This window comes from Cimex lectularius, unplaced genomic scaffold, assembly GCF_000648675.2.
Source record: "Cimex lectularius strain Harlan isolate CLEC.00 unplaced genomic scaffold, Clec_2.1 scaffold40, whole genome shotgun sequence".
Taxonomy (NCBI): domain Eukaryota; kingdom Metazoa; phylum Arthropoda; class Insecta; order Hemiptera; family Cimicidae; genus Cimex; species Cimex lectularius.
The window spans coordinates 1,345,398-1,373,113 of NW_019392652.1; the positions used below are offsets into that span (position 1 = coordinate 1,345,398).

The following is a 27,716-nucleotide window of genomic DNA, read 5'->3' on the forward strand; positions in this document are numbered from 1 at the left end:
CAAAAACAAAACCTACGCTATATGTAGTAGCAATTTTAATTGAATAAGAACAGAACACCCAACCAAAATATCATGTAAAATATTAGATATTTTATTTCATTTTTTCTTAGGTTTTTTTTTTAATTTCTAACATTTGTTTTCTCGATTTGAATAAAAGGACAGTATGCACAGCAGTTGTAAGTTTCATTTAGATTTGATTGATATTTACTATTTTGTTTTTTGAAATTTCAAGGGATTAATACCAATTAATACAATAATAGCTTTATTTTTCTTTTGTATTATTAACATTTAAAAATCATTCAGCTCATTTACATTTATCTATAAAATAATAGAGTTCAAATAATAAAACAGTCAGCTTTTTAATCCCACTGTCAGTCTCAGCTTGCAAGTTTTTATAATCAAGTTATATATTCAATTCAATAGTTCAATATTAGCATATATAATCAAATTTATTATACTTTGTTATATATGTTTCTTAGTGACCTGCTGTTATAATGTGTTGTTTTTGACCACTCCTCAACTTCAACATATTATATAATTGTTAGAAACATATTACATACGTGCTCAATTAAATCCAAAGAGTTGGCACACTTTTACAGATTTTTTTGGTTGTATTATTTTCTTTGGAGTTTAATGAAGTTCTTTATCATGTCGTACCAATCAATTTTTTGTCTTTCTGTAAAAAACGGAATAAGAAACTTCATTACTTACACATAAAAATAAATTCAAAGATCAAATCATCTCTAAAAAAACTTGTTAAGATTTCCATATTTTTGGTCAAACTGATGATATTTTTTCTCATTATGGAACTTACTTAACAAAGCAATGATTTTTATTAAAAAAGACTCCCCTCCACAATCAGAAGAACTTAATTTATTGTAATATTAGTATTACAGTGTGAAAATTTTTTCACAAAACTGGGGAAATGTCGATCCTAATGAACACAGATAATTTTGCTAAAATATAGATATTCTGTTGTATATATATGGAAAAATTAAGAGTAATAAAATAATTAATAACTATGAAAGAATGCTAAATCTCATAGCAATGTAGCACTCAAATGCATTATTTTTAATAATAAGGTATAATGAATAATGTGTATGATCATTAGCAACATTTTGGTCTGCCTATCCACTGAATCCGAAACACGCTTTACTGACCAACCCAGTGAGGACAGGCAAACCAAAAGGATCAATAATGATAAAATTACAGCAACTGATTAAAGCTGACTGAGCTTGGCACATTTCTATACTCAAAAATTAAAGCATTATCAAATTTAAAAACATGCATTTTCATTAATTTATGTGCGTTGCAGAGGGTTGGAATCAGCCAGGTATTTGATGGTAACTTGCTAATATAATTGTCTGTATAAATGTATATTATTCTTTTATGATTTGATTCACATCCACACACACACACACACACACACACACACACAAAGTCTTTTATCATGTGCAATTAAACTTTTTTTTAAACCCTTGAAATTAAATATCAATCAATTATAATGTTTTCCACTTAAATGTTTAGAAAGCACTATTTTATGATTAAAATTATGCACAAACAAAAGACACTCATCAATAGAAACTAGATAAAATTAAGTAGATTGAATTATCATAAAGTTAAATTGTGCATTTCAAAAATGACAGTTGCTATTTCATATTTATAGATGGTAAACTCGACGAATGTGCCCAGTGCAAAGAAGTACTGGAAGAGTTGGAAAACATTGACGATGATTGCGACCGGCATGGCATAACTTTTGTCAAAACTAAGGTAACTTGGTTAAACAATGCTGCAATAATACAAATTAAAAGATTTTTTTCGCCTAGGATTTGAGTGTTGCTTCCAAATTTGGCGTCTCAGAATTTCCATCAATAGTTTATTTTGAAGGACAAGTGCCAAATGTTTTCGAAGGTATTATTGTATTGAAATAACATAAATAAATCAAATTAATATTAAATTTAAAATCCAAGGTGACATATTAGAAGAAGAAGAGGTCCTCCAATGGTTAATCACACAAAAAACTGAAGACAGAATTGAACTCATAACAAGAGAGATGCTCGAAGCGATGGTTGAAGAAACTCAATACTTAGCTGTGTATTTTTGTGAATACTTTTATTTAATTGGTTATTTATAATCCTATTTATTTATCAAAATCAACATATTTGTCTTTTTAGATAAACCAGTATGCCACATCTGTGATGAGATCCTTGAAGGTTTGGAAAAGATAGATGATGAAAGTGATGTTTTTGGCATCCATATGGTGAAAATAATGGACCCACAATTGGCCAAAAGATATTCCATTAAAACATATCCAGCTTTAGTGTATTTCAGAAATGGAAACCCGTTGTTGTTTGAAGGTCACTAATTTTTCAATTAAACTTCATTTAAATGAAAGATAAAACAATTTAAAAAGCAAAATTTAGGAGATCTTCAGAATGAACAGTCAGTCTTAGAATGGTTGGTCGATGACGATAACAGAGAGCTGGCCGATGAAATTGAGGAAGTAAATGCCAGAATGATGGAAAGATTGCTTGACGAATCATTATTTTTGGCTGTATTCTTCTGTAAGTTTTTCATCTTATTAATGCATATAAGTTACTAAAAATTATATTTTTATTTTTATATAGATGATGAAGATTGCCAAGATTGTGATGAATTGTTAGAAGTACTAGAAATTATTGATGGAGAAGCTGATATGTATGGTAAATTAATATGATTAAATTTCTTTCATGTTATTTTCATCTTTAATTGTGATTGTATTAATCTTGATCATAATTGTGATTGTATACATTACTTAGGCATTGACATGGTCAAGATTTCTGATCCAGAAGTGGCTAAGAAATACAATGTTATTAACACGCCATCACTGGTCTATTTCAGGAAACGAATGCCCTTGATTTATGATGGTAAAATATGAAAAATAAGCTACAATATTATTCATTACACCAATTAAATATTTTCAGGTGATTTAACTGATGAAGACAAAGTATTCTCCTGGCTGACATCCCAAGATGTGTTTGAATTGAAAAATGAGATTGAAGAGGTCAACAGAAAAATGGTGGACAAGTTGCTTGATGAAAACGAATTTCTAGCCATTTTCTTTTGTAATTAAAAAATATATATTCTTCTGAATTCAACTATGCTCTGAATTTATTTTCATGTTTCAGATGAAGAGGGTGATCCTGCTACTGAAAAGGTTCTCGAGCTACTTGAAAAAATTGACGACGAAACAGAAAACATGGATATTACATTTGTGAAAATGGGCGATACGCGATATGCCCGTAAATGGGGTGTTGTGAAACTCCCAGCAGTTGTCTATTTCCGTAATCGTTTCCCAAGCATTTACAGAGGTAGGTCGACCAAACATGCCTCGAAATTCTTTAAAATAATTTTCTGAAATTTTACAGGAGAGTTCACCTCAGAACTAGTTGTATTAGAATGGTTGAAAAAGAACAGGTTTAGGCAGCCAGAGTTAAATTTATTCATGTATGCTCTCATCGCAATCGTCTCCGCATTCTTTATTTACACGGGTTTCCTCATGTATGGTTTTCCACAAGCAAGACAAGCATCATGATACAAGAGTGAAAACTGCTACATTTCCAAAGAAGTCTTTATATTAAATCAATTGTTTTGAAAATGTGGAAGGACCATATATTATTTTTAAACTAGCTCAAAACCTCTCAACCAAACAAAAGAGGGATTTGTACAATGCAATTGAAAAGCAAAATTTCACCTTCAAAACTTTCATATTCAATATTATGCATGTATAGTTTTGTAAATAATTCCTAAATTATTATTGTAATTGTGTAAAAAAAGGAAAAAAAAAAAGAGAGAAAGAATTTGTTTCAGGGTAGTTACTTCTTTGAATCGTATCTCACTATCATAGCCTGTAATTTATGTTAATTTATGCAAGTAATTCAAGTTTTGTTTTACCTAAAATTCTCTTATGTGCCAAAGTCATCATTCAGTTGTGAATCCTTGCAATCTATTATTGTACATTTTGGGTAAATGATTAAATTTATTTCAGCATTTTTCACACAATACACCCTTTCAAATGTACATTACATACAAGTGGTATTAATATAGACATAAATAATGTACATAAAATCAAATACTTTGACATAATTAGTTTAATTTTGTACTTATAAGAGTAAATTGCTAATTGTGATTTAATTATAGCTTCACTTTTCTATTTTTTTTTTTTTTTTTTTTCACTTTTCACATCATCAGAATTGTCATTGATACCAGGTAACATACAAAAACAATAAATCATTTCATAATTTTAAACAAATGTTATTACAAATGACAGAAGTTATTGCATTTTTATTTGACATATTTTTTAAATAAATCTTTTTTTTTATAATCCATTACTTTAATTTTAACCCACTCTTTTCTAAGGTTGATTTTGTCTTCGGTAATGATATTGAAAGTAGTTCCAAAACTGTCTGATTATATATATTACATATACAAAGTATTGTGAATTCAAATCTATTTCCTAACAATAATGGTGCAAAATGCTATTAAATGAAAATTATATTACTATTATTAAAACTGTATCGAAAATCTCAAAAAGTTGTATAGTATTGCAAACATATATTCAAAATTGAATATTTCCAAGAAAAACTAAACTGTCAAATATTTTTATGAAACATTATTTAATCAGCAATAATAATTGTTAAAAGTAGAAGTATTATTGGATCTACAAAGAAACTCTAAAAAGGGATCAGTAGCCATTGGCACAGCGCTTGCCTCACCAATTCTGAATTCTGAATTCAAACTCTTCTGTTGCAAACCCGTCTAAAAAATAGTTTTAAAAACATGGGAAGATGGTACTCAATGATACTATGATCACCTGTGAGCTCACCCTTTTCAAAGCCTGCCCTTTTTTTTGGTTCGGTTGTTTTTTATTTTAATTTTGACTGAATCAGTAATGTGAAAAACCTGAAAATTTTTTGAATTTTATCTAGTTTCTTTTGGTGAGTGTGTTTTTTGTTTGCACATAATATTAAGCACCAAATAATGCTTTCTGGACATTTAAACATAGTTGATTGATATGTAATTTCTAGGGATTAAAAATCCAAAGTGTAATTGATGATAAAAGACAGATGTGTGGGGATGTGAATCCAATGTTTAAACAATAATATACATTTATATAGACAATTAAACTTTCAAGTTTGTCAATTACCATCATACTACTTGGCTGATTCCAACCCACTATAATGCAGATAAAATGAAAATGCATGTTGTTTTAAATTCTTATTACTTATTACTTTTAAATTAATTAAAACTAATTAAAATCTTATTACTTTTAAATTTTAATTGAGAATATAAATATGCCAAGCTCAGTCAGCTTTAATCATTAAATAATTTGCCCGCTACCTATCCTCGCTGAGTTAGTCTGTCAGACGTCTTTCGAACAACCATATTCAGTCTGTGACAAATATGCAAAATTGATCAAACTATAGTGTTCATCATCCTGCAGACCTCAAGAGGAAGTCTCCATATTTCTAGTGAGACACACTGAAGATTGCTATTTTTAAATCTAGAAATTATTTTTTTTATATAACAACACACCATTTATTTTTATGCCATATTTTTTTTAATTGATAATACATTTCGGCCATAACGGCATAAAAATAAATGGTGTTTAGTTAAAAATAATAATAACCAACTTTCTAGATTTAAAATCTTTGGGCCACCAAATTAAATAAAAATTGTTTTAAAAAAATTGAATTGCTTTTTTTCTTTTGTTGGAAATATTGAGTAAATTAGAAATACATTTATTTATAAAAAAAAAATCTCGCATTTGACATCAAAGAATCAAATGAATAAAAGTAATGTTGCCTTATTTCGCAGGAAAGAGTGAACCAATAAAGGGTGAACCCATTACAGTCAACATAATATTTATAGAATAAAATAATGTTTATAGAAAAAAAACCAGGCATAACTCTTCTCACACAAAAGACCTGTAAAGGTGTTTAGAGTACCCCTAAACTCATCTATAATATTAAATAATAATAAATTGGCCGTTTTCTGTCAGTATCAGATCTCCTTCAGAAACAGCAAAATCCTATATTCTCATATAATTAATTGAACAAACCTCAACAAAGTTACACTTGATCTGTTCAATATACAAAGGAAAAAGAGATAAAGGATTATAGAAAAATTACAGAGGAATTTCTCTTTTAAATTTGCATAAAAAGGTCCTCAATCGTCCTAAATCTCCTTAGAATATGTACTGAAGAGATTATAAGTGAATATAAATGTGGTTTTAAAATAAATTGATGTACTATTGATCAGATTTTTGTGTTAAACAGGTTTTTGAGAAAAATTATAAATATGATCTGGACATACATGCATTTTTTATTGATTCCAACAGGCCTTTGACAAAGTTAGCAGAAAGGCTATGTCCACTACATTGAGGAAAACTGGACTACCTGAAAAACTGAACCTAGTAAAGCTTATAAAAATGGCCTATTAAAAAGCTGAGGTTTTTAGAAATAAGAAAGGAGTGCTTATGCAGATGATACTAAAGGCACTAAAAGAAGTTTGTGAAATTATTGAAAATAAAAGAAAAATAGTGGGAATGTACATAAATGAAGAAAAATCAAATACTTGAAATTGTCTCCCTTGAATTGAAACCACCACTCAAATAAATTTAAAACTTAAAAATGGTACAACATAAAAAAGTCCAAACCACTGGAATATTACAACAAGCTTTAGAAAAAAAGCAACAAAGAAGAGATTGTCTATACAAAGATTTATTTACAAAATCCAATTGTAAACACAAGTGGGAGATTTGATCTGTATTCTATAAAACTTTGGCTCCAAACATTCACTCATAATCTGTTCTATAATTATTATTGCTATTACTATTGTTTTACTATGTTAATAAAACTTAATTTATTTCTGAAATATATACATGTGAGCGGGTTTAAAGCCCTATTTATACCTGATTATTTGGAGATCGTGAGATGCGGTCTTGACGATCTCCAAATAATCATTATCTAACAGTCACTAAACACCACCTATTTATACCTTTAAAATAAACAAATTAAGAGATCACAACTCTTCCAATATTAACGTCTTCAGCAATCTTAACATTTTAAGTATTTATAAACTTAGAGTTTTAGTAAACATATTTAAAATTAAACAAATGTCCTCAGTAGTTTTCAACTTTTTTCCCACTTTCCACATCTAAATACACCACATATCCCAAGCCTTCAATACTCTTCTAATACTTTAGCGTTTACAATTGCAAAATAATTTACGATGCTCATAAAATTAAATTTATTTCTAAGGTATTTACATGTGAAGGGGCTTAAAGCCCTATTTGTAACTTTAAAAAAAATTTTATCTCAACTGAAAACCTTAATTAATTGTAAAATATTAATTGGTCAAGCGGGCCACGAAACTAGTGAATTTAAAATAAATAAATAAATCACGAGATCATATTTCTTCCTATATATCTTCAACAATCTTAAAATTCTATGCACTTATAAACTTAGAATTTTAATATTTTTAAGTATAAATCAAATTAATGTCCTAAATATTTTCAACTTTTTCCCCCTTCTTTATCCAAATGCACCAATCATATCCCAAGCCTTCTACACTCTTCTAATACTTCACCTTTATCATTTAGAATTGCAAAATATTTTAGTATGCTCATAAAATTAAATTTATTTCTAAGATATGTATGTACATGTGGAGAACCCTATAACTTTAAAATAACTAAATAAATCAAGAGATCATATTTCTTCCCATATTAATGACTTCAGCAATCTTAACATTCTAAGCAGCAATATTTTTCTTAAAGTTTTAGTACACTTATTTATAATTAAATTCAATAAATACCCTCAACTTTTTTCCAACTTTTCTTATCCAAATCCCAAGCCCTTAACACTACTCTAATACTTTAGCCTTATCCTTCAGAACTGCAAAATATTTTACTATGTTCATAAAATTAAATTTATTTCTAAGGTATTTACATGCGAAGTTTGTATTTGTACCTTTAAAATAAACAAATCAAGAGATCATATTTCTTCCCATATTAATGCCTTCATCAATCTTAACATTCTAAGTACTTACAAACTTAGAGTTTTAGTATACATATTTAAAATTAAATAAATGTTTTCAATATTTTTCAACTTTGTTCCCACTTTCTTTATTCAAATGCACCAATCATATCCCAAGCCTTCTACACTCTTCTAATACTTTAGCTTTATCATTTAGAATTGCAAAATAATTTACGATGCTCATAAAATTATATTTATTTCTAAGGTGAAGGGACGCCAGCCCAAATTGTAACTTTCAAATAAATATTTAATCATGAGATGATATTTCTTCCTACATTAACGTCTTCAACAATCTTAAAATTCTACGCACTTATAAACTTAGAGTTTTAATGTACATATTTAAAATTAATTCAAATAAATATCCTCAATATTTTTCAATTTTTTTCCCACCTTTCTTAACCAAATACATTTCATATCCCAAGTCTTCAACACTTCAGAATTTCAAAATATTTTACTATGTTCATAAAATTAAATTTATTTTTAAGATATATACATGGAGCTTAAAGCCTTATTTGTGCTTTTAATAAATAAATTAACAAGGCAGGACACAGACAGAAGTTGGGTCCCAAGGCATTTTCAATTTGCCTCCAAACGCAGAAAACGGCCTGCCTTCTGTTTTAATCCTGTATTTAAAATTATTTAGGTTTGTACAGTTTTCGACAATTTTCATCGATATCGCTTTGATTGGCAGAGAAAAATGTCAAAGAATAATTTTCAAGAGGGGAAGAGCTTTATTTTAAAGCTTTCACCCTCGTGGCTGAGAAATGTCAAATCAATTGATTCTCCTGTCATTTTTATCGGCCGTTATCATAGGTTATCAGGAGAGCAGTGAGCGAGGTTGCAGGAGAGAAGAGGAAATATTTTATTTATTGATACAGCTCTGTTTTTATTTTTTGTGATATTTTAACTTTAAGGTAAATATTTTGTCATTTTTCTCTTTCCCACGAATTTCCCGAAGGTAAAAACCGGCCGGCTAAAACCCTTCTACTTCGGCCAAGGGCACCTCGGTCGCTTTTTCTGACCAGCCGAACAACCGACCTACAAACTCGTCGATGAGGAAAGTAAAAGCTTTTCTTTGGATTTTCAATTTAGACGTTTTCCACTTTTCTAACATCATGCTATTCAAGCGTCGTTCTGACTCCACTATTTGAATATTTTTCGTCTCAAAATTTCCCCATTGCTGGTTTATAATAGAAGCTATTCAGCTTTCCCTCAAAATTTCTTAAAATTTGACATATTGGAATAAGTTTTTGCCTTTTGTTTATTATGTTCATCATTGCATTCGATTTTTTTTATTCTTCATTATCCATGGTTGAACAGTTTCAACCCCTTAATCAACTCCATTCAGACATATTTATTCGATATTCTTTACTATTAGTTCTTCGAATTGATGATGGGTTTTGATCTGCGAGTTAGTGAACTCATGTTGAACCGGCACAGGGTCGCTTACTGGGTACCCCGCGAGTGGAGACAGACGCAGTAAGTGACCCTGTGCTGGTGCAATATTAATTCTCTAATAATTATGCACCATTATGAATCTATGAGATATAACCAATGGACAAAATGAACGCACCACCTTAAATTTTCATGTATTTAGGTGTACCCATATTTTGCATTCCAAAAGTAGATTTGGTTGTAAAATAAGGCATTTAAAAAGCAATTTTTGAGTAAGGACAGACAATTCAAAAACAAAAATTAAAAAAAAACTTTTTTGGTCCTTTAATGTTGAGTATTAACACCTCTGGCACGAATCACATCCATTAAATGCATTTGCATTCCTTGGAATTCCTGAGGAATTTTTCCATTCATGAAGAGCAGCCGTTTCCAACTCTTTTAGATTGTTAGGACCTCGGTTTTGCTGTCATACTCATGGCTTAAGTTGGTCCCAATGCGTTCGATCAGGTTCAAATCTTGACTTCGAGCTGGCCATACCAAGCACTCAATTTCAACCTCGTTCAGGTAGTCATACACAATACGAGTTCTATGGGCCCTGGCTTACAAACAATTTCATACTGATGGGGGGGGGGCAAATGGCTCATGTTCTTTGATTAGTTCTTGTAAGTACTTATATGAAGTTAGAGATCTTCCTGGCACAACAACCAATTCAGTACAGATGTCCAAGGAAATGCCACCCCAGAACATCAGTAATTCGCAATAGAATGTCATCTCAGGAATCATACGGCATGGGGCATACTTTTCTCCTGAGCTCCATGTGAAATTATGCCAATCTGAAGATTTGAGGTAAGATAATTCATTTACAATCTTCCACTGTCCAATTCACATGTTCTCACTGGAATTGAAGCCTGGACATTTTCTAAGCCTTGGTAAGAAGAGGTTCACGAGCCAGGTGGTGGGCCCTGATGTTATTTTTTCATTGAGCCACCTCAATGACTCACAATAGAATGACACCTGAGGAATCATATAGCATTGGGCATACCTTTCTCCTGAGCTCCATATGAAATTAGGAAAATGAAACATTGATGACTTGTCTTATCAGATTTGGTATCTCATTTCCTGTAATGCTGCGGTTTTGAAGCTGTCTGTTGAATCTATCGTCTCTCTCGTCTGTAGACCTAGGTCGACCCTGCCCTTGCCTTCTATTGTGAAGCCTTGTTTCTCTGAAGAGCCAAAGAATCCTTCCTACTGTAGATTGATTTATACTCAGTCTCCTGGTGACTTCATGCTGCCAGTATCCTTCCTTTAATAATGTTACAACCCTGTCACTGTCATGCTCAATCAAATGCCTGACTGGAGCCATCGTAAAAGCTTTATGAATAAGAATAATATATCAAATGAATCAACGAAGGAAAAAGATTAATGGAAAGCGATCTTTAGGCTTAGTAGAAAGGAAGGGCATAATGCTACTTTTTCTGCAAAAGGGATTAATCAGTACAAAAGTAAACAAAAGGAAGTAAACAAAACATTATTTACTGTTTATTTTGACTACAATAGCTCCTAATTACCTGAAACAAATGTAGACCGATAATGATTTTAATTGTAAATTAAATAAATTGAGTGGTGTCTTAAATTTGTCTATTAGTGTATAAACTTTAATCAACAACAAAAACCATTTAACATGTAATAGTATTCAATATACAGAAATTAAACAACATTATGGAGTTATACGTTTCAAATTAAAAAAAGTCTCTGAAGACATTATTTTTTGTGTTTGTTTACTGACACAATCTCAATTTTATCTCAGTAATCTAGTCTACCCCTACTTCTTATTACTATTAATAAACAATTTTTCGTTGATAGAGCTGTAAGTGTAGGAAGAACTAATGGTGAGTATCAAGAAATAGTGGAACAGGATGATTTAATGCGGAAACATTTGATCATTCAAAGGAGCAGAAGTTTTGGTGTTCTTAATTGTGTCACATTTTTTTGGACGAGACCATTAGCAAGACAGACTCTGAAAAGGTCATTTGGCACAACAAAAGAATCTTGCTGAGTTCGTTTTGGTCTGTATTTTATGAGTTCTCCTTTGATATAGAAAGAAAAGAACTTTGCACTTAAATACTTAACCGAACGGCTTAAGTTGCTTGGTAGTAAATATTCTAGGGTTCAATTTTATTTCAAGTTCATGAGGTTTGCAATAGTCAATTTACAATTTTCTTAAACTTCTATTATTATTATTCTATATATTCTACATTCTAACATTGGAAAATAGTTATAATCTGAAAAATAGGTTTTTGTTTTAGGTTTCTGAATTAATTAAAGTTTTAAAATTGTCATTGCTCAAATCTTTGACTTATTTTATGGTGACAAAAAATCTTTACATTTAAGTTAAATTTGTTCAATACCGTCATAGTGTTAGATTGGAAGTTAACAGGGTTGATGAAGCTGGATGCTTCATACAGTAATTAAAAATGAAAATAAAAGTTGGAGTAAGTCTATATGAAAGGAGCATTATTTCAATTGGATTAAGAGATTGCCAGAACTATCTGGTGATATGCAGAAATGAAACCTGCTGAAACACTTAGTTTACACCAACTTCCTACCACTGATACATGCCTTTTAATCTCATTAAATCTACCATTTTTTTACCCTTGATCAGATCTATGTATAGTTCATAATAAAACTGATTTCCCTTGCCACTACAAAATTTTGAAGACTAATAACTAAAAAGAGAATAATTGTTAGGTTTGGTCTTAAGCAAGTGCAAGCACCTGAAGTGACGTACAAATTAGCACATAGCAATTAGCACAATAATTAGCACAGCGTCATCTTCAACTAATTTCTACCCTGTTCCAGATTTACCACTCTGTGCTCAACAAGAGGTGAAATCTTAACTACACCAATTTTTTTAAATTATGTAAAACCTATTGTCGAGACATGTTTGTTGTTTGTTCTCTCGTTTTTCTACAAATTGTCAGGCTTAATAACTTTAAACATTTAAAGACTATAAATACTATATGATTTGAAGTAATTTATTGTTTTATGATTGATGATTCTTTTTCTCCCTTCAATGTTGCTGTGTGGGTTTGATTCACTCTGCTTTATTGAATTGTGTGAGATCTCTTTACCTGGGTCTAAGGGGTGATGAACCTGCAGTTTGGTTATTCCTAATCGTTTTTGATGGACCAAAACAGGCAGCGAGGTTAGGCAGACCAAAATGATAGGAAATGACGAAATTGTAGAATTAACTCCAGCCACTGCTGTAACTTGACCTACCACATTCAAAAACATGCCTTTATATAACTAGACAAGACATAATTTGTTTTCCTGTTAGATTGTTTTAAAACAGATCAAAAACCCACTGTATTTGTTTTATAAGATAAGATTTGTTTTATAACCACGTCCACGTCTTAGTGGTTTAAATACCTAATATAAGTAACAAGAAATCACACATAAAGATTTATGTTATACCATCTATGTAGTTCTCATAGCTTTTTATTTAATAAAATCAATATTTCATTATAATCTGCAATTTCTAATTTCTACATTTAATCAACAAATAATTTGAAAATAAATGTACATGTAAATGTTAGCAATTATTTGTGAAAATGGTCACATGAGGGGAGCAAGTAATAAATATTATTCTCCCATTGCACTTGACTTCTCTAGTTGATTGCTTTTCCCCAAAAAGGCGGTGACCAAACCATTTCTGTTTGAGACACCTCATTGGATTGTCAGAATGAAACCTATTGGGCAAAATTTTGGGGTGATGGGCGTCTACTATGAATATTTTTGAGAAATTAATTTTTAGATGAATGGGTTTTAATGGATTTTATTTTATTTTGTTTAATACGGAGTATTTGAAATTCACATAAAAACTACAGATTAAAAATGTTATATATTGGAAGGTTTAGCAGTTTCCCACAGTTCTATGTAATAAAATAATAGCATTTTATGATTGTAAGTTTTTTGGATTGTCGTCTCATAAGTAAGAGCAGACCGTAGTGTTTGTTTATATCTTGTTTCAGTTGCACATGCTGATTCCATGTTAAACATGAGTATACGTGGTACCCAAGGTAAAATGAAATCACTCAGTTTTGATGATAGGAACATAGGTGTAGTAGATTGTAAGAAGTTATTTGCTTTAGAGTGTACATGTGATGTGGACACATTTCCTTCTATTTGTCTTCATTTTTAATTTTTTGTAGATTCATACTAATCAGCTATGCATGACGTGTCTCTGCAGATCTTCTGAAGCAACTGTAGGATCAATCAGGGTCAAAGGATAATAATACTGTCATCAACAAAGGATGTAAGGAGAAGAGGTGTAGTTGAGACATCTGTCATTCAGGATTAGTCAAATTCTCATAATAAACTGATCAAAGCTAGTGCCCCCAGGGGTTCCAGGGCTTGCCTTGTTTTTTTATTCTCATCTACCAAAAATTCGCCTTGTTTAATTAAAACGTTGGCAAGGGAATAAGAATCAATAAAAAATTTTAATTTGCTATCATTTTGGTCTGCCTATTCTTGTTGTTTTGGTCTGTTGAGCATGTTTAGGCTTATCTTCATCTTTACCGACCATTCCCTACTATGTTTTCTGGAGGGAAAAATGGAAAATCAGGCCAAACAAAAATATAACTGAAGCCTTTACAAGATCTGACATAAATCATTGCAATGGAGCGTACAAAACTGGCTTCAAATAATGCCATCCTCTAATAATAAATACTATATTGGTAAACCACACAAGTAAAACATGTTGATCAAACTTAAAATAAATAGGTGTTTTCTTCTTTTACACAATATCATTTATATTTCCAATGATTGTGATAAATGATTAAAACAATTTACATCTTCATGTTTAATCCAGATATATTTATATTCCATGTCAGTTTAAACTGACAATGATTAGAATTTTTAATGTTAACTAATTTAGACTTTTAGATTATTGATAAACCTATCACATAACATATTGGGATATATGTTTGTAATTCATAAACAGAATTTGGCTCTTTGAAAATAGTATTAATATGCTATACCCTTCCATATTGATTTATCGATTTTTTTCTTATCACTACACGGTTTCTAGTATTACTTAAAAAATCAGTTGTGGAGAATTTACATAAATGTAATTTTTTTTTAAATTGCAATTACATAGTAATCTAGTATGTGACCTAGGAAATTTGGATATTTCATCACCACAGAACTTTCCAAGTTAATATATTCACAGTGAACTTCCTTTTTCTCGTGTATTTTGACCCATATTCAAAATAAAACAGTCAGCACAGCACGAAGAGAATAGTTGGATATAAGAGATCAATGTTTAACGTACGAGTTTGTTCACTCGTTGACCAACCAGCCCCAAAAATATAAATAGATTCTATTCTTTAAATAGAGCAGGTATTTTTACTTTGTTTGACATACTTTGTTTCCCTATTAGATTATTAATTGCTTTAGCAGAAAAAACACCTTTTATGGCTTTCCTAAGCTACATTGATTCTTTAATATAACTTGAGTTTTTAAATATCTCAAAAATAATGGGTGGAATAGTGGCTTTGATTAAAGATACTACATTTTTTTCTTCCACTCTCTATAATTCTACTATGCTATTACATTTTTGTTCAAGTCCAAATATAAGGCATCTTCTCCAAATACTTAACTTATAGCCAGTGTTTATATTTGGTGGTGATATCACTGATAGTTACACCTTAAAATAATAATAATAATAATAATAAAATTTTATGCAATTTAAAATGGGAATTTTGTATACATTTGGCCTTCCGAATTAAGAATTTTAAAAAGAAAAATTAAAGCTTGGATGGCAATAGGATAAATAAGATTTTGAGTGAATGTTTGGAGTCAGAGCTTTATAGCACTCAGAAGAGATATAGCTAACCTAAGATAGAAGGTTTGGATGTTAGGTCGTGAAATGACCTTAGCCGTTAAAACGCCCTTAAAAATTAATAATAATAATAATAAATGGCTTTAACAAGAAAACACCTTAGTCAGATTTCAAGGGTATAAGCAGAGGCAGGATGAACTGCTGATGAATGAAGGTGCTCAACGCAAGTATAAAATTTATAGTTTTGATTTTATAGCTGAAAATATCAATAGAAATGGCTTCTAGAGTCCTACCAGTACTTAAACAACTTTATAGTTTCAACAGACGCAAAGCAATGAGTTTAAATTTTAAATTTTTAATAATAAATTGATTTCCACAAATCTCATAATCATGATTAGTTCTTTGGATATACACATTGCAAATTGTAAATGCCAATGGAAATGCACAACTGTTGGAATTCATTCCCAACTAAAGGTTAATCAGGGAAAGCATTTACCTAAATTATATGAACAAAAGAATCAAATATGGATTAATATTTTACTACAAATTTGAACATTCAAATTACACTCTAGGATTTGATTATTTTGAAATCAAGCTTTTTTTATTTATTTTTTAATATTAGAGTATATTTTGAGAACAGTTTATTTCTAACTAGAGTATATAATACGTTTTGGCTAATAATTTCTTGTTATTTTTGTTATTATAATCACAATGATTTGATCAACTTAGATGAGTCTTACAACCAAAGACTAGAGATAGACAGAGCTAGAACCAGGGCTATAAAGCCCTAATACAATTGACGATCTGATTTTGATAGTTTGTTTTGAAAGTAAGTTTTGAAGGTCAAACCCGTTTTTGAGAAAAACGTGTATTTAATGATAACATCTTGGTTGGCAATCAAGTCATTCAAAGCTAATTGATATTGGGGCAATTGCAACTTCTGATAATTAAATTATCAAATGGGGTGATATTTATTTTGAAAGTGTTAGTTTGATTTTTAACAAAATTTCAGTATAAGTTATATCTTCAATGAGTGACATCTAAAACCAAAAGTAGTTCAGCATTCCCAAATTTACAATAGTAAAGTAAGTTTCAGTAGTAACCTAAGACAAAAAAAGCTACAAAATATTTCTGATGAATTTGATACATTTTCATTTATGGTAAAATTTGGTAACACTAACGTAAAAATATACATGTACATTATATTTACATATATCCATTATAATTAAAAGTAACATCTCTCTCTCTCTCTCTCTCTCTCTCTCTCTCTCTCTCTCTCTCTCTCTCTCTCNCTCCCCCTCACCCCTCCCCTCCCTTCTTCTCACTCACCTACACGCTCACTAATTTTAACCTCATTTTTAATTTTTTTTTTTTTTTTTAAGATTTCCTCTAAACGTCTGCAGAGTGATGAACCTTTTGGCCGTTACTGTTGCCTATCCTTGCTCTTTGGTCTGTCAAGACAAGTTTCAGTGTCGTCTTTGTGTTTCAGGATTAGGTTAGGTTTGTGTGATGTGGCCATAGCTTTTTTTAATACATCCATCAGATAATACTCTTATACCCCTCCTCGTATGACTTAGAGCTCACTTCAGCTGAGTCCCCACATTCCCCTATTATCTTGATTGTGGTTTCTCATTATATTTGTCGAATTTAGCTTTATTTACTAGAAAACAGTGCCTTGTCAGGTTTTTACAGCAGCAGCATATAAAATGTATTGCGGTTTCTTCTTCTTCTTGGCTGAACCTATACTAGCTGTATTGTACCACTCTGAATGTGTATTGAGTTGGCATTATCAATCTAGAACTGCTATTAGTTTTGAGATATTTGACAAAGTCACCTGTCTCTGTTCTTTATCTTTTGACAATTGCTCACTTTAAATTCTCACAAAGTTTGATTTAAATTGTTTGAATGTTATGTGTGTTGTTGATACTTTGTGTTGAATATTTATAGGTTCTCTATTTTTATTTTGTTGCTCTTCATATTTTTCAATATTATTTGATTTGTAACAGCTTTATTAAATTTTTGCGTTTATTTTGAAATATATATATTTACATTTATTGTTATATTAATTACAACACATTTTAATGTAAACCAGAATGAACCAGAACCAGAACCACTTCACCAAAACACCAGAAAAACATTTCGGGTTAGATTAAATTTAACAAACAATTAATTACCTGTTTTTGCTCTTAATGCGTTAAGAGCAAAACCATGTAATCAATGGTTCGTGTTTTGATTAATTTTTTTCAAACCATCATAATAATAATTTTGATTAATACTCATGAATTTCTGATCTCATTTAATTTGGTTTACAATAAAATAAATATGTTGGAATTAATATAACAATGAAAATACATATAGTTTGAAGTAAACAACAAAATACGAGTATATAAAGGTATTATATCAAACATTTTACTGATTCGTGTTTATTGTTAGGAATTTGTTATTTAATGTTTATGATGGCTAAAGTGAGGAAATTACAGTTGAATATTTTGCCAGCCATCTTCGATAAATAGTGGTTGGATAAAAACATCAACTGAAACCAGAAAACATATAAAAGTTACTGCCAGAGTTTATTATTTTTAAATTTCCTAAGGGGAGATTTTTTTAAACTTTATTTGGAAAGTGAACATTTATTTTCATTCAAAAGCAGTAATATAACATTGAAATCTATGACATTGTTACATACTTCATTATAATTGCAAACGTGTTTGAACTTCAGTAGTTTCACTTTGTACAGGGACTTATTTTTGTCAGTTTTGAATACATAACCAGATCAAATGATTCAAATCATTTGAAGTGTGGTTAGTGTTTATTATAATTATTTTTGCACACATATAGCTGTCTTATTGTTTTGTCTATAATAATAATGCTTTATTTATTATTTCAATATGTTACACTAAGTATAGATTTTATTAGCATGCTATAATGGCATGGAACCGGCCATCTGCTAGAAGTTAACCAAAAATTTGTCACATCAAAACAAAACAAAAACAACAATCAAGATAAAAAAAACAATTCAGGGCATATTAATATAAGGAAAACAATGAAAATACCATACATACAATTATGAATTAAGATATTTATATAAAAATAGTAGTAATAATATTTATATAATAAAAAACAAACAAATTTATATAAAAATAAAAAATAAATGTATGTATCTCTTATTTCTAAGCGAGAAACTCAATTGTAAAAATTGAAATGTACTAGTTCTTTCTTATATCAAAACCACGTTTTACAAGTGTACTGAGCAAATGCCTGATTTCAGTCATTTTTCAAGTTCATGCAAAGTTTGTCTTTTTGTTTATATTTTTGAAATAAACATTCTATTGTATATGTTCAATTAATTTTTTCTTTTATTATTTTTTAGATGGTGTTAGTGTTAGAAGATCCACTTAGGGTGTCTTATCCAATTATAAATATATCCTCATTAAAGACTTGGGCAGACACTGATCCAATTATTGCACCAACACATTACAATATTAATGCAAATTATGACTCTAGCCCATATCCAGTCAACCAAGCTTTAAATAAAAAAATTGTCTTTTGGTAAGATGCATGTCAAATATAATGTTACTACCTTTAAAATTATAATATTGTATAAAATCTCTTGGTTCTAACTATTCACCTTTTATTGTTTATGTTCTATCATTCTTTAACTATAGAAAAACAAAGAAGTTTTATTAATACAGTTTTACCACTTTTTTAGGGAAGGTGACATTACACAATTGCGAGTTGATGCTCTTGTTCATTCTACAAATGAAACTTTTGACGATCGCTCAACGTTAAGTGATAGAATATTTAATAAAGCTGGCCCAGGATTGAAAAATGAGCTGTTTGAGAGTGTCCAAGGTATTAACATACCTTATAACATTATTAACCCTTTGATTATTTTCTCGATTGAATTTCAGAATGTAAAACTGGGCAAGTAGCAGTCACAGGAGCTTATAATCTGCCAGCAAAAATTATAATCCATACTGTTGGCCCTAAGTACAACATGAAATTTCAAACTGCAGCTGAGACTTCATTGCACAACTGCTACAAGTACTGGGTTAATTTTTTATATATATGAATGCAGTATTATGTTTTTCACATGAATTTTTTTCAGAAATGTTTTACTAAGAGCATTTGAACTGAAGGTAAAAACTCTGGCTTTATGTGTTATTAACTCAGTTAGAAACAATTATCCACCTGACCAGGGCGCACATGTTGCTCTTAGTAAGTTTATTCTTTATTTTTATTTTTTTATTTTTTTTTAAATTTATGAATGACCTTATAAGAAATTATTTTTTTACAGGAACAATTAGAAAAATATTAGAATACCAACTTAATAAAAACATCGGATGTTTACAAACGATAATACTTGCTGTCGAGAGCTGTGATGCTGGCATTTATGAAGTACTCTTGCCTCTTTACTTTCCACGTTCACAAAAAGAGGAACTAGCTGCTGTACTCCAATTGCCTGCCGGTCAGAACTACGGCTTATATGGCGAGCTGATTTTCCCTGAAAGGCAGATTCGTATCATTGACAATCCCCAACATCAACTAAATGGTAAGATACTTAAAAGAAAAATAGATTTATTTAGTTTAATTTTATTTGCCTATTTATGCATTGACAGCTTTTTATCATAATTTATTGAATGTACATAAATGTCTAACTGATTGGAACTTGATCACTCTACTGGGTCTGTATACTCTCTCCCTATCACTTTCCCTCTCTCTTTCTCTTTCTCCTCCTCCTTCTCTATCTATCTAATATTTCATCTCTCTCTCTCTCTCTCTCTCTCTCTCTCTCTCTCTCTCTCTCTCTCTCTCTCTCTCNTCTCTCCCTCTCCCTCTCCCTCTCCCTCTCCCTCTCTCTCCCTCCCTCCCTCCCATCTCTTCATTAAAGATAGTCACTTGTCGGCTGCTTGGCACTCCTTTTTATGAGTGTTCACTGACTCACAGAAAAACTGCCACCACCATAAACTTAATAAACGCACTATTCGATAATTTATTCCTCTTATCTTTAAGGCATGCTCATTCAATTCATAATAGATGTTCTTTTGTTTTGTATTAGTATTGCTTTATTTGACAAGGATTCAATATGTGGTTTTGCTTGTGATGTAACTGTTTGTGGATAAGTTTTTCATCTAGTTGACCCTGGATCAGTTATTTTTTAATTGAAGATTACAGGGTTTTTTTTCTTTTAAAGGTATATGTTAATAATCATTTTGTTTTCTGTTTTTTAACAAGTTGACCGTGTGTTCGCTATATTTTTCATTCCATTTTAGTTGAAGATTTTTGTTTGTTGCCATTCCATTCATTTTTTTATTATTTTTTGTTAACAAATGCTTTATCTATAGTATTTGTTCAGTATTCCATGTCCGTAGGATATTTTGGTAAAGTTGGTCATGATCAATTTATAATTTTCATTTTTGGTTAAGATTTTTGTTTATTAGCATTCCATGTCCCTAGGATATTTCTTAAGAAAAACTATGACTTCATAACATTCATCCCACTCAAGATAGACCTGTTTTATTGTAAATAGTATTTTTTTCTATTTGTAAAGATATATGTTGTTTTGTTTTTTTAACGAGTTGACCACGGGTATTCATCCAACTCAGGAAAGATCCTCTATGTTTTATTGTACATAATATTGTTTATTTATTTTTGTGTAGATATATGTTGATAATCATTTTGCTTTCTTTTGTTGTTTCGTTATTTAACAATTGACCATGGGTCAGTTATATTTTTCATTACATTTTGGTGAAGATTACAGGGATTTTTTTAATTAACTATTTTACTAACAAGTGCTTTATTTACAAAAGTAAATATTTGTCTGTCATTATTCCATGTCCCTAGGCTATTTCGTAAGAAGAACTGTGACTTCATAATATTCATCCAACTCAAGGATAATGTGTTTTTTTTGTAATAAGTTTAATAAATTTGATGACCACATGGTAATCGTTTTGCTGGTAGCTTTCTTTTGTTGTTTTGTTTTTTAACAATGGGTCAGCTATCGGGTTGTCCGGAAAATAATGCAGGATTTTAAGTTTTCATTAAAAAAAATCTATATAAAATATTCTGTTTACGTTTACAGGATTACTCATTTGTATGAATGTCAACACTTATTAATCCTCTTCCAAATGATATTGTTTGTTTACCTCTGTAGCATTCCGCTACTTGGAAATAATTCAGTCATCCTTATAATGTCAAAGCGAGAATTTCGTACGATTTTCTTTTACGAGTTTAAACTCGGCCGAAGCGGAGCCCAAACGGCTAGAAACATTAACCAAGTCTGGGGCGAGGGTTGTGTTAATGAGTGCACTGTGCAAAGGTGGTTTAAAAAATTTCGGGAGGGAGATTTCAGCCTTGAAGATGAAGAAGGTCGTGGAAGGCCTTCCTCTCTTAATGATGATGTTCTGCGATCAGTGGTGGAAGAAAACCCCAAAACAACTGTTCGAGAACTTGCAGAGCAACTCAAAGTCAGTAAAACGACCGTCGCTGACCACCTCAAGGCGATTGGAAAAGTGAAAAAACTCGAAAATTGGGTTCCACACTCATTAAACGATCGCCAAAAAAATCAGCGCTTTGATGTTTGTGCATCACTTCTTTGTCGAAACAAAAATGACCCATTTCTGGCCAGAATTGTTACATGTGACGAAAAGTGGATTCTCTACGATAACACTAGACGTTCTGGACAGTGGCTCGACAAAGGAGAAGCTCCAATACATTTTCCAAAGCCCCCAACTCATCAAAAAAAGGTAATGGTTACGGTATGGTGGGCTTCATTTGGTTTAATACACTACAGCTTCTTAAATCCTGGCGAAACCATCAATGCTGAATCATACTGTAACCAAATTAATACCATGCATCAGAAATTGGCAGTAATGAAGCCCTCTTTGGTCAATCGGAAAGGGCCCATTTTGTTGCATGACAACGCTCGACCACATGTGTCACGTGTAACGTCACAAAAATTATTGGAGCTTGGCTATGAAACTTTGCCTCACCCACCCTACTCTCCGGACCTCTCGCCTACTGACTACCATTTTTTTAGACACCTGGACCACTACTTACAACACATAATATTCAAAAATCAAACGGAACTGGAAAATGCATTTATTGACTTTATCAATTCTAAAAATTCTGAATTCTACTCAGACGGAATTAATAAGTTACCAACACGTTGGGAGAAATGTATTGAGAGTATGGGAAATTATTTTGATTAAAGAACATTGCTTTAAAGTAACTAGTTTCTTTTTTTTTGTTTAATACCAAAATCCTGCATTATTTTCCGGACAACCCAATATATTTTTCATACCATTATGTTTGAAGATTGCAGGATTTTTTCAACAACATATTAACCTATTATTTTTTATTAACTTATTAATAGAAATAAAATAATACAAATAATACAAAAGTAAATAGAAGCATTTATAAGCAAGCATTCCAGTACCCTAGGGTTGCTTGAGGAATACTCTAGTCTTGGGTACAAACATTTGTCCATGAAGAGTTCGTTTATGTAATATGTTGAAATCGTAAATTACAAAACCAAAAATAATTGAATAATAATATATTTTCGTTTGAATGTGCGTTTTTTCTCTTTTTTGAGAAATAATGGTGTGGAGGGAGCCTTTCACGGGCGTGCCCTGTAAAAAATTTATCACGCAGTTGAGATAATGTAATCTCCCCGTCTATTTGCTGGTTCACAGGTAAAATACAAATGTGTCTCGCCTTTGAATGCACGATCTGACCGTACCTCTTTGCGGGAGGAGCAAGCGTGAATCCTGCCATAAGATTTAATAATAAATATTTTCAGTAGCATTGGCCTCACGCGACCGACTTCCGGTACGTTTGAATTACCAAGGACGCCCTTTGTTGCACTCCGTAGTCTGTACGTCGTCATTCGGCCAGTTTCGAACAATAAATATACCTGGCGAGTTATTTCTCTAAATGCCGAACGCTGCAGTTTTGTGTTATCTCGGGATTTGGTTAGTTTGCTAAGTAAATATCTTCACAATTGGATCACTACTATCAACTATAAACAAAATAAAAGCTACGTGTGTCCTTCAAAAAAGGTAGTTACTCATTTTTATTGCTTCACCTGTAATATCAGCGGGGGAACCGACGTTTTCCTTGTTAATAATACTTCCATTTTGTATTTTAGTTGTCTTAATTTTATCTATGTAACCATTTCACAACGAAAATTTATTAGAATACTCAAGTAACACGTAAAATCTCTGTTATATGACACTCCTGAAAAATCTCAAATAGTGAGACAAATTTTCAGTATGAATCACTGAATTTTATGATTGAAAACGCCTGACTTTTCTCATTTTTCTCGTTAATGATAATTATTGATTGTAGCATTAATAAATAGTTTTGACTTTCTTGAATCCTTTTTAGCTTTTGATTGCTTAAAAAGGCCCGCGATTGCTTTATTTGCGTTTCTCATTCCTTTTAGTCATACTTATTGACTACTCAAATTCTCTCATAAAAATAATTTTAATTAAACCAAGAATATACCACACAAAGTTACTGTACAAGGAATTTAAAGTTCCCAATTTAACAAAATTATTTTTAAAATTTTAATGTTTCGATATAAATTATTTCATAAATCCTTAAATATATGTCACAAAATATTAAATTATTGCCATGATTAACCAAAAATAACTATAATACATAACTAAATACTATCATTTTTCGTATAACTGGGTACATCAATATATAAATTAATGATTATTTGGAGATCGTGAGATGCGGTCAGGTGTGACGTAGGATTTAAAAAATATTTTCTTTATCGTGCTAACGTTCCGATCTTTAGTGAGATCATCTTCAGGGCCGGGATTTATAAACATTGTTTAAATTATACAAATACGATAAAAAAAAATGTTTTTCTAAAACCTACATCACACCAGACCGCATCTCACGATCTCCAAATAATCATTAACTAACGGTCATTAAACACCACAAATATAAATTAATTTCAGAACTTTAGTCAGTTACAAAAAATTATACATTCATACATTCTTGCCTCAAGAAATTAAGTTTCCTAGTCTTTTTTTGTAAATTAATATTATTTTTTCTTGTTTTATTGTAATAAAAAGATATTGTTAATTTTACAACTCCTGCTAACCGGCACAAGTATTTATACTTATCGAAAGAATAACAAATTACTTTTATAATTAGGCGTTTTGTTTTAATTAGTAGGCATGGAATCCAAAAGCTGTATTTTCTTTTGTTTTCCATTATGATGAAATAAATATTTATTATTATAATTGACCATAACGTAAAACTACGCTTAGAACGCGATCAAATTTCTCAGTTCCAAAGGCCACATTTCAGCTTAAAATTTTAAATGAATAAAATGGAGGAAACGACCCTTTACCTCTTTCATTTAGAAATTTAAAGAAATATATTATAAATAAATAAAATCTTAATGGAAGGTATCGGAAAAAATAGAACGTTAAGGCTGCTCATTAAAAATATAAAAATAACTGAATTCTCATTTAAAAATTGAATATATAAAGATACACCTTTTGTTTTATTTGTAGTTTAAAATTTTACCCTTAAATTCCTTTATTGCTTTGATGATACCTTTCTGACATTTAAAACTAAACTTAGTTTTTTTTAGTCATTATTTTTTAAAATTTGTGTGGCGGTAGCCGATTTATCAAAAGATTTGTCAAACGTCCAAACGTTTGGGGTGTCTATTTGTGTCGAATCGAATTTGCACTAAACTCGGTTAAATTTCATCTGTCCGGAGCCCTTTCGTCGTGTTCTTTAGTCTTTTACGAGTCGGCCAGGAATCCTTAGAAATAGTCAAATCCCCTTTTCAGTTATTTAATAACGGCGTTTATCTGCGATGGATCCCATTCGGTAAATAGGCTCCCAGACGATCGCCAACCGTTCGAAATGTCAAAGGCGGTTTTGTTCCGAACAGTGGATTGCCTCAAATCCGAGTTCATTTGACAATATGAGAAAAAGCCATCATTTTTGGCCGTCCAATGGGAAAGAAGCGGCGACAGGTAAATACATTTTGTTTTGGTTCGATCTTTTCCTCTCCTGATGGGGCTCGCTCTCAAGAAAAGTCAACATATCTTGAAAACAATAATCATTCCAAAGTTACACAACCTATGTTTTTGTGGTTTACAATACACTCAGAGACAGAAAAAACAGGACACTCGTATTTTGTTGTTTATTTCAAACTGTATATATTTGCCGTTATATTAATTACAATATACTTATTTTAATGTAGACCAAATTAAACGAAATCAGAACTTCACGAGTTTCAATAAAAATTATTTAATTATATGGTTTGAAAGAAATTTCGCCAAAACACCGGAAAATCATTTAATGATACATTAAAATTTAACTAACAATTGATCAATTGTCTTGAAAACAAGAATTGATCCCAAAGTTACACAATCTATGGTTTTTTTGGTTTATAATACACTCAAAGACAAAAAACTGGACACTCGTATTAAGTTAGTTATGTCGAAGTATTTTTATCGGTACAACATACTTATTTTGATGTAAACCAAATTAAACGAGATCAGAAATTCGCAATTTTATTTAAAAATTATTTAATTATGCTGCATGAAAGAAAATGCACCAAAACACCGTAAAATCATTTAGTGATTGATTAAAATTTAATTAACAATTAACAAGAATTGATCCCTATGTTACAAAGCCTATATTTTTTTGTAGAAATGATAAATCTCCATTTTTTGGTTTATAATACACTCAACAACAAAAAAAAACTCGTATTTTGTTGTTTATTTCGAAGTATTTATATTGATATATTAATTACAACATATTTATTTTTAATGTAAACCAAATTATACGAGATCAGAAATTCACACTTTTCTTTAAAAATGATATAGTTATGCTGTTATTGGAATTAGGAATAGATTAAACTTTAACTAACAGTTTATTATATCATAACATGATTTTCCGTTGTTTTGGTGAATTTTCTTTCAAACCGCCATAATTAAATTTTTTAAAAATAAAACTCGTGAATTCCTTATTTCATTTAATTTATTTTACATTAAAATAATAGTAAAATACATAAAAATGGTCTGAAATAAACAACAAAATACATGTCTTCTTTTAATCAAGGGCCAAGAATGGAATGTTAAACTCTAAAATTTCGTGATACCATTAAGCTGCTTTAATCATTTTATGAGTCATAGCACGTAAAAATATTATTTTTCATTCCTTACATCAAAGAAGTTATTAAATTTAAAAAAAAAGAACTTTTTTTCCAAACATAGTAAGATTATTTAAACAAAATAGACATGGCAATTTTATATATAAAATAAGAAATAGTTATATGAAGTCATTATTATTTTTTTATGAACGTGCGCAACAACAGAGGCCATATTCGGGTCATATCGGGGTGCCGGTGATTTTGAAAAAAAAAAGCCAATTTGTAAGTATATCAAGTTCCGAATGCAGGGACGCTGGGCAGGATTACCTTACAGTGATGAGCGCGATGTCGGTTGCGGCCACCGACGCCCCAGAAAATTCATCATTAAAATATTTATAAGACTTTTAATGAGCACAAGGCCAGGAGTTATGTAATGACTGTTTTGACCATTGTCTAGTGAATTATGCAAATAGCGAAACTGTATTTTATTTTAAGTATATAAAATTCGCCTGTTTATCATTTTTCATGATAGTTGGATCGTTTTAATTTGAAAATATTACGAAAACCATTTCCATGAAGGCCGGCCAGAAAGTGTTAAAACATTTAATGAAACAACAATATCCTGTGTACTTACATAACTTCATCCTGAGTCATACATAATCTCGTCTTTGTACAAAACCACGCCACCTTATCTTTTCTGAACAGTGATATAGCAACGGAGTTATTGAACTTGGGAACTGTTTTTAAGTCCAACACGTTGTTTATGGCCGGTGTTTACAGTTTATTTCAGTCCAAAGATCGTGTTCGACGTTTACCATATCTGGAAATCAGCCAAGTGAGTGGACTAAATTCTATTGTGGAAGGGTTCAGCTTTTAATGCGTGTTTTATTTACATTTATCAAAAACGAAAAGAAAAACATATATGTGTATAATGTAATCTGTTGCTATATTATTACATTGCAGATAATAATGGGCTGCAATTTTCCATGACTTGAAAGTAACATTTAAAAAAATATAATTGCACTTTTGAATATTGTCTTCTTTTGTTTTTCTTTGAGTATAAATTCGTTTTAATATTATTTGTTATAATTATAAAAATATATTAAGGATAAACTTTCTTATTATACTATTATATAATATTACTTGTCTTATTTTTTATTTTTATATTATATATTCATTATATACTTTATGTTTAATTTTAATAGTGTTTTTTTAATTATTAAAAAAAGGTTATTTGCTGTATCAAGTTGTAAACGTATAACTTAGTATA

General features: G+C 30.5%; 2 protein-coding genes and 1 long non-coding RNA gene across 8 annotated transcripts in view; 2 read left to right on the forward strand and 1 right to left on the reverse strand.

Moving 5' to 3' along the window:
• The window catches only part of LOC106670103, a 34,614-nt gene extending 30,306 nt beyond the window's left edge, over positions 1-4,308 (forward strand). For 2 of the 3 annotated variants that reach the window (XM_014400123.2, XM_014400125.2), the window contains 10 exons: positions 1,667-1,770; positions 1,827-1,911; positions 1,971-2,102; positions 2,175-2,357; positions 2,424-2,564; positions 2,628-2,702; positions 2,799-2,906; positions 2,964-3,104; positions 3,168-3,350; positions 3,408-4,308. In XM_014400123.2, coding sequence (XP_014255609.1) covers positions 1,667-1,770; positions 1,827-1,911; positions 1,971-2,102; positions 2,175-2,357; positions 2,424-2,564; positions 2,628-2,702; positions 2,799-2,906; positions 2,964-3,104; positions 3,168-3,350; positions 3,408-3,574 — 1,319 coding nt within the window. In that variant the 3' untranslated portion in view covers positions 3,575-4,308. The remainder of the gene's footprint in view (positions 1-1,666; positions 1,771-1,826; positions 1,912-1,970; positions 2,103-2,174; positions 2,358-2,423; positions 2,565-2,627; positions 2,703-2,798; positions 2,907-2,963; positions 3,105-3,167; positions 3,351-3,407) is intronic. The other variant, XM_014400120.2, reaches the window with a different exon arrangement.
• On the reverse strand, positions 19-27,280 carry LOC106670105. Of its 3 annotated transcripts, none has more exons than XR_001341029.1 (3): positions 27,081-27,280; positions 19,664-19,816; positions 19-676 (listed from the first exon to the last, which is right to left on the reverse strand). It is a non-coding gene; the product is annotated as an uncharacterized LOC106670105 (long non-coding RNA). The 3 variants fall into 3 exon arrangements; XR_002911032.1 differs by having other exon boundaries at positions 19,640-19,816; XR_001341028.1 differs by having other exon boundaries at positions 19,676-19,816; positions 27,081-27,279.
• The window catches only part of LOC106670104 (protein GDAP2 homolog), a 34,723-nt gene continuing 15,892 nt past the window's right edge, over positions 8,886-27,716 (forward strand). Inside the window, exons 1-6 of one of the 2 annotated variants that reach the window (XM_014400130.2) lie at positions 8,886-8,989; positions 18,683-18,861; positions 19,022-19,164; positions 19,224-19,356; positions 19,421-19,530; positions 19,610-19,864. In XM_014400130.2, coding sequence (XP_014255616.1) covers positions 18,683-18,861; positions 19,022-19,164; positions 19,224-19,356; positions 19,421-19,530; positions 19,610-19,864 — 820 coding nt within the window. In that variant the 5' untranslated portion in view covers positions 8,886-8,989. Of the gene's footprint in view, positions 8,990-18,682; positions 18,862-19,021; positions 19,165-19,223; positions 19,357-19,420; positions 19,531-19,609; positions 19,865-27,716 lie in introns of those variants that run through there. The other variant, XM_024230684.1, reaches the window with a different exon arrangement.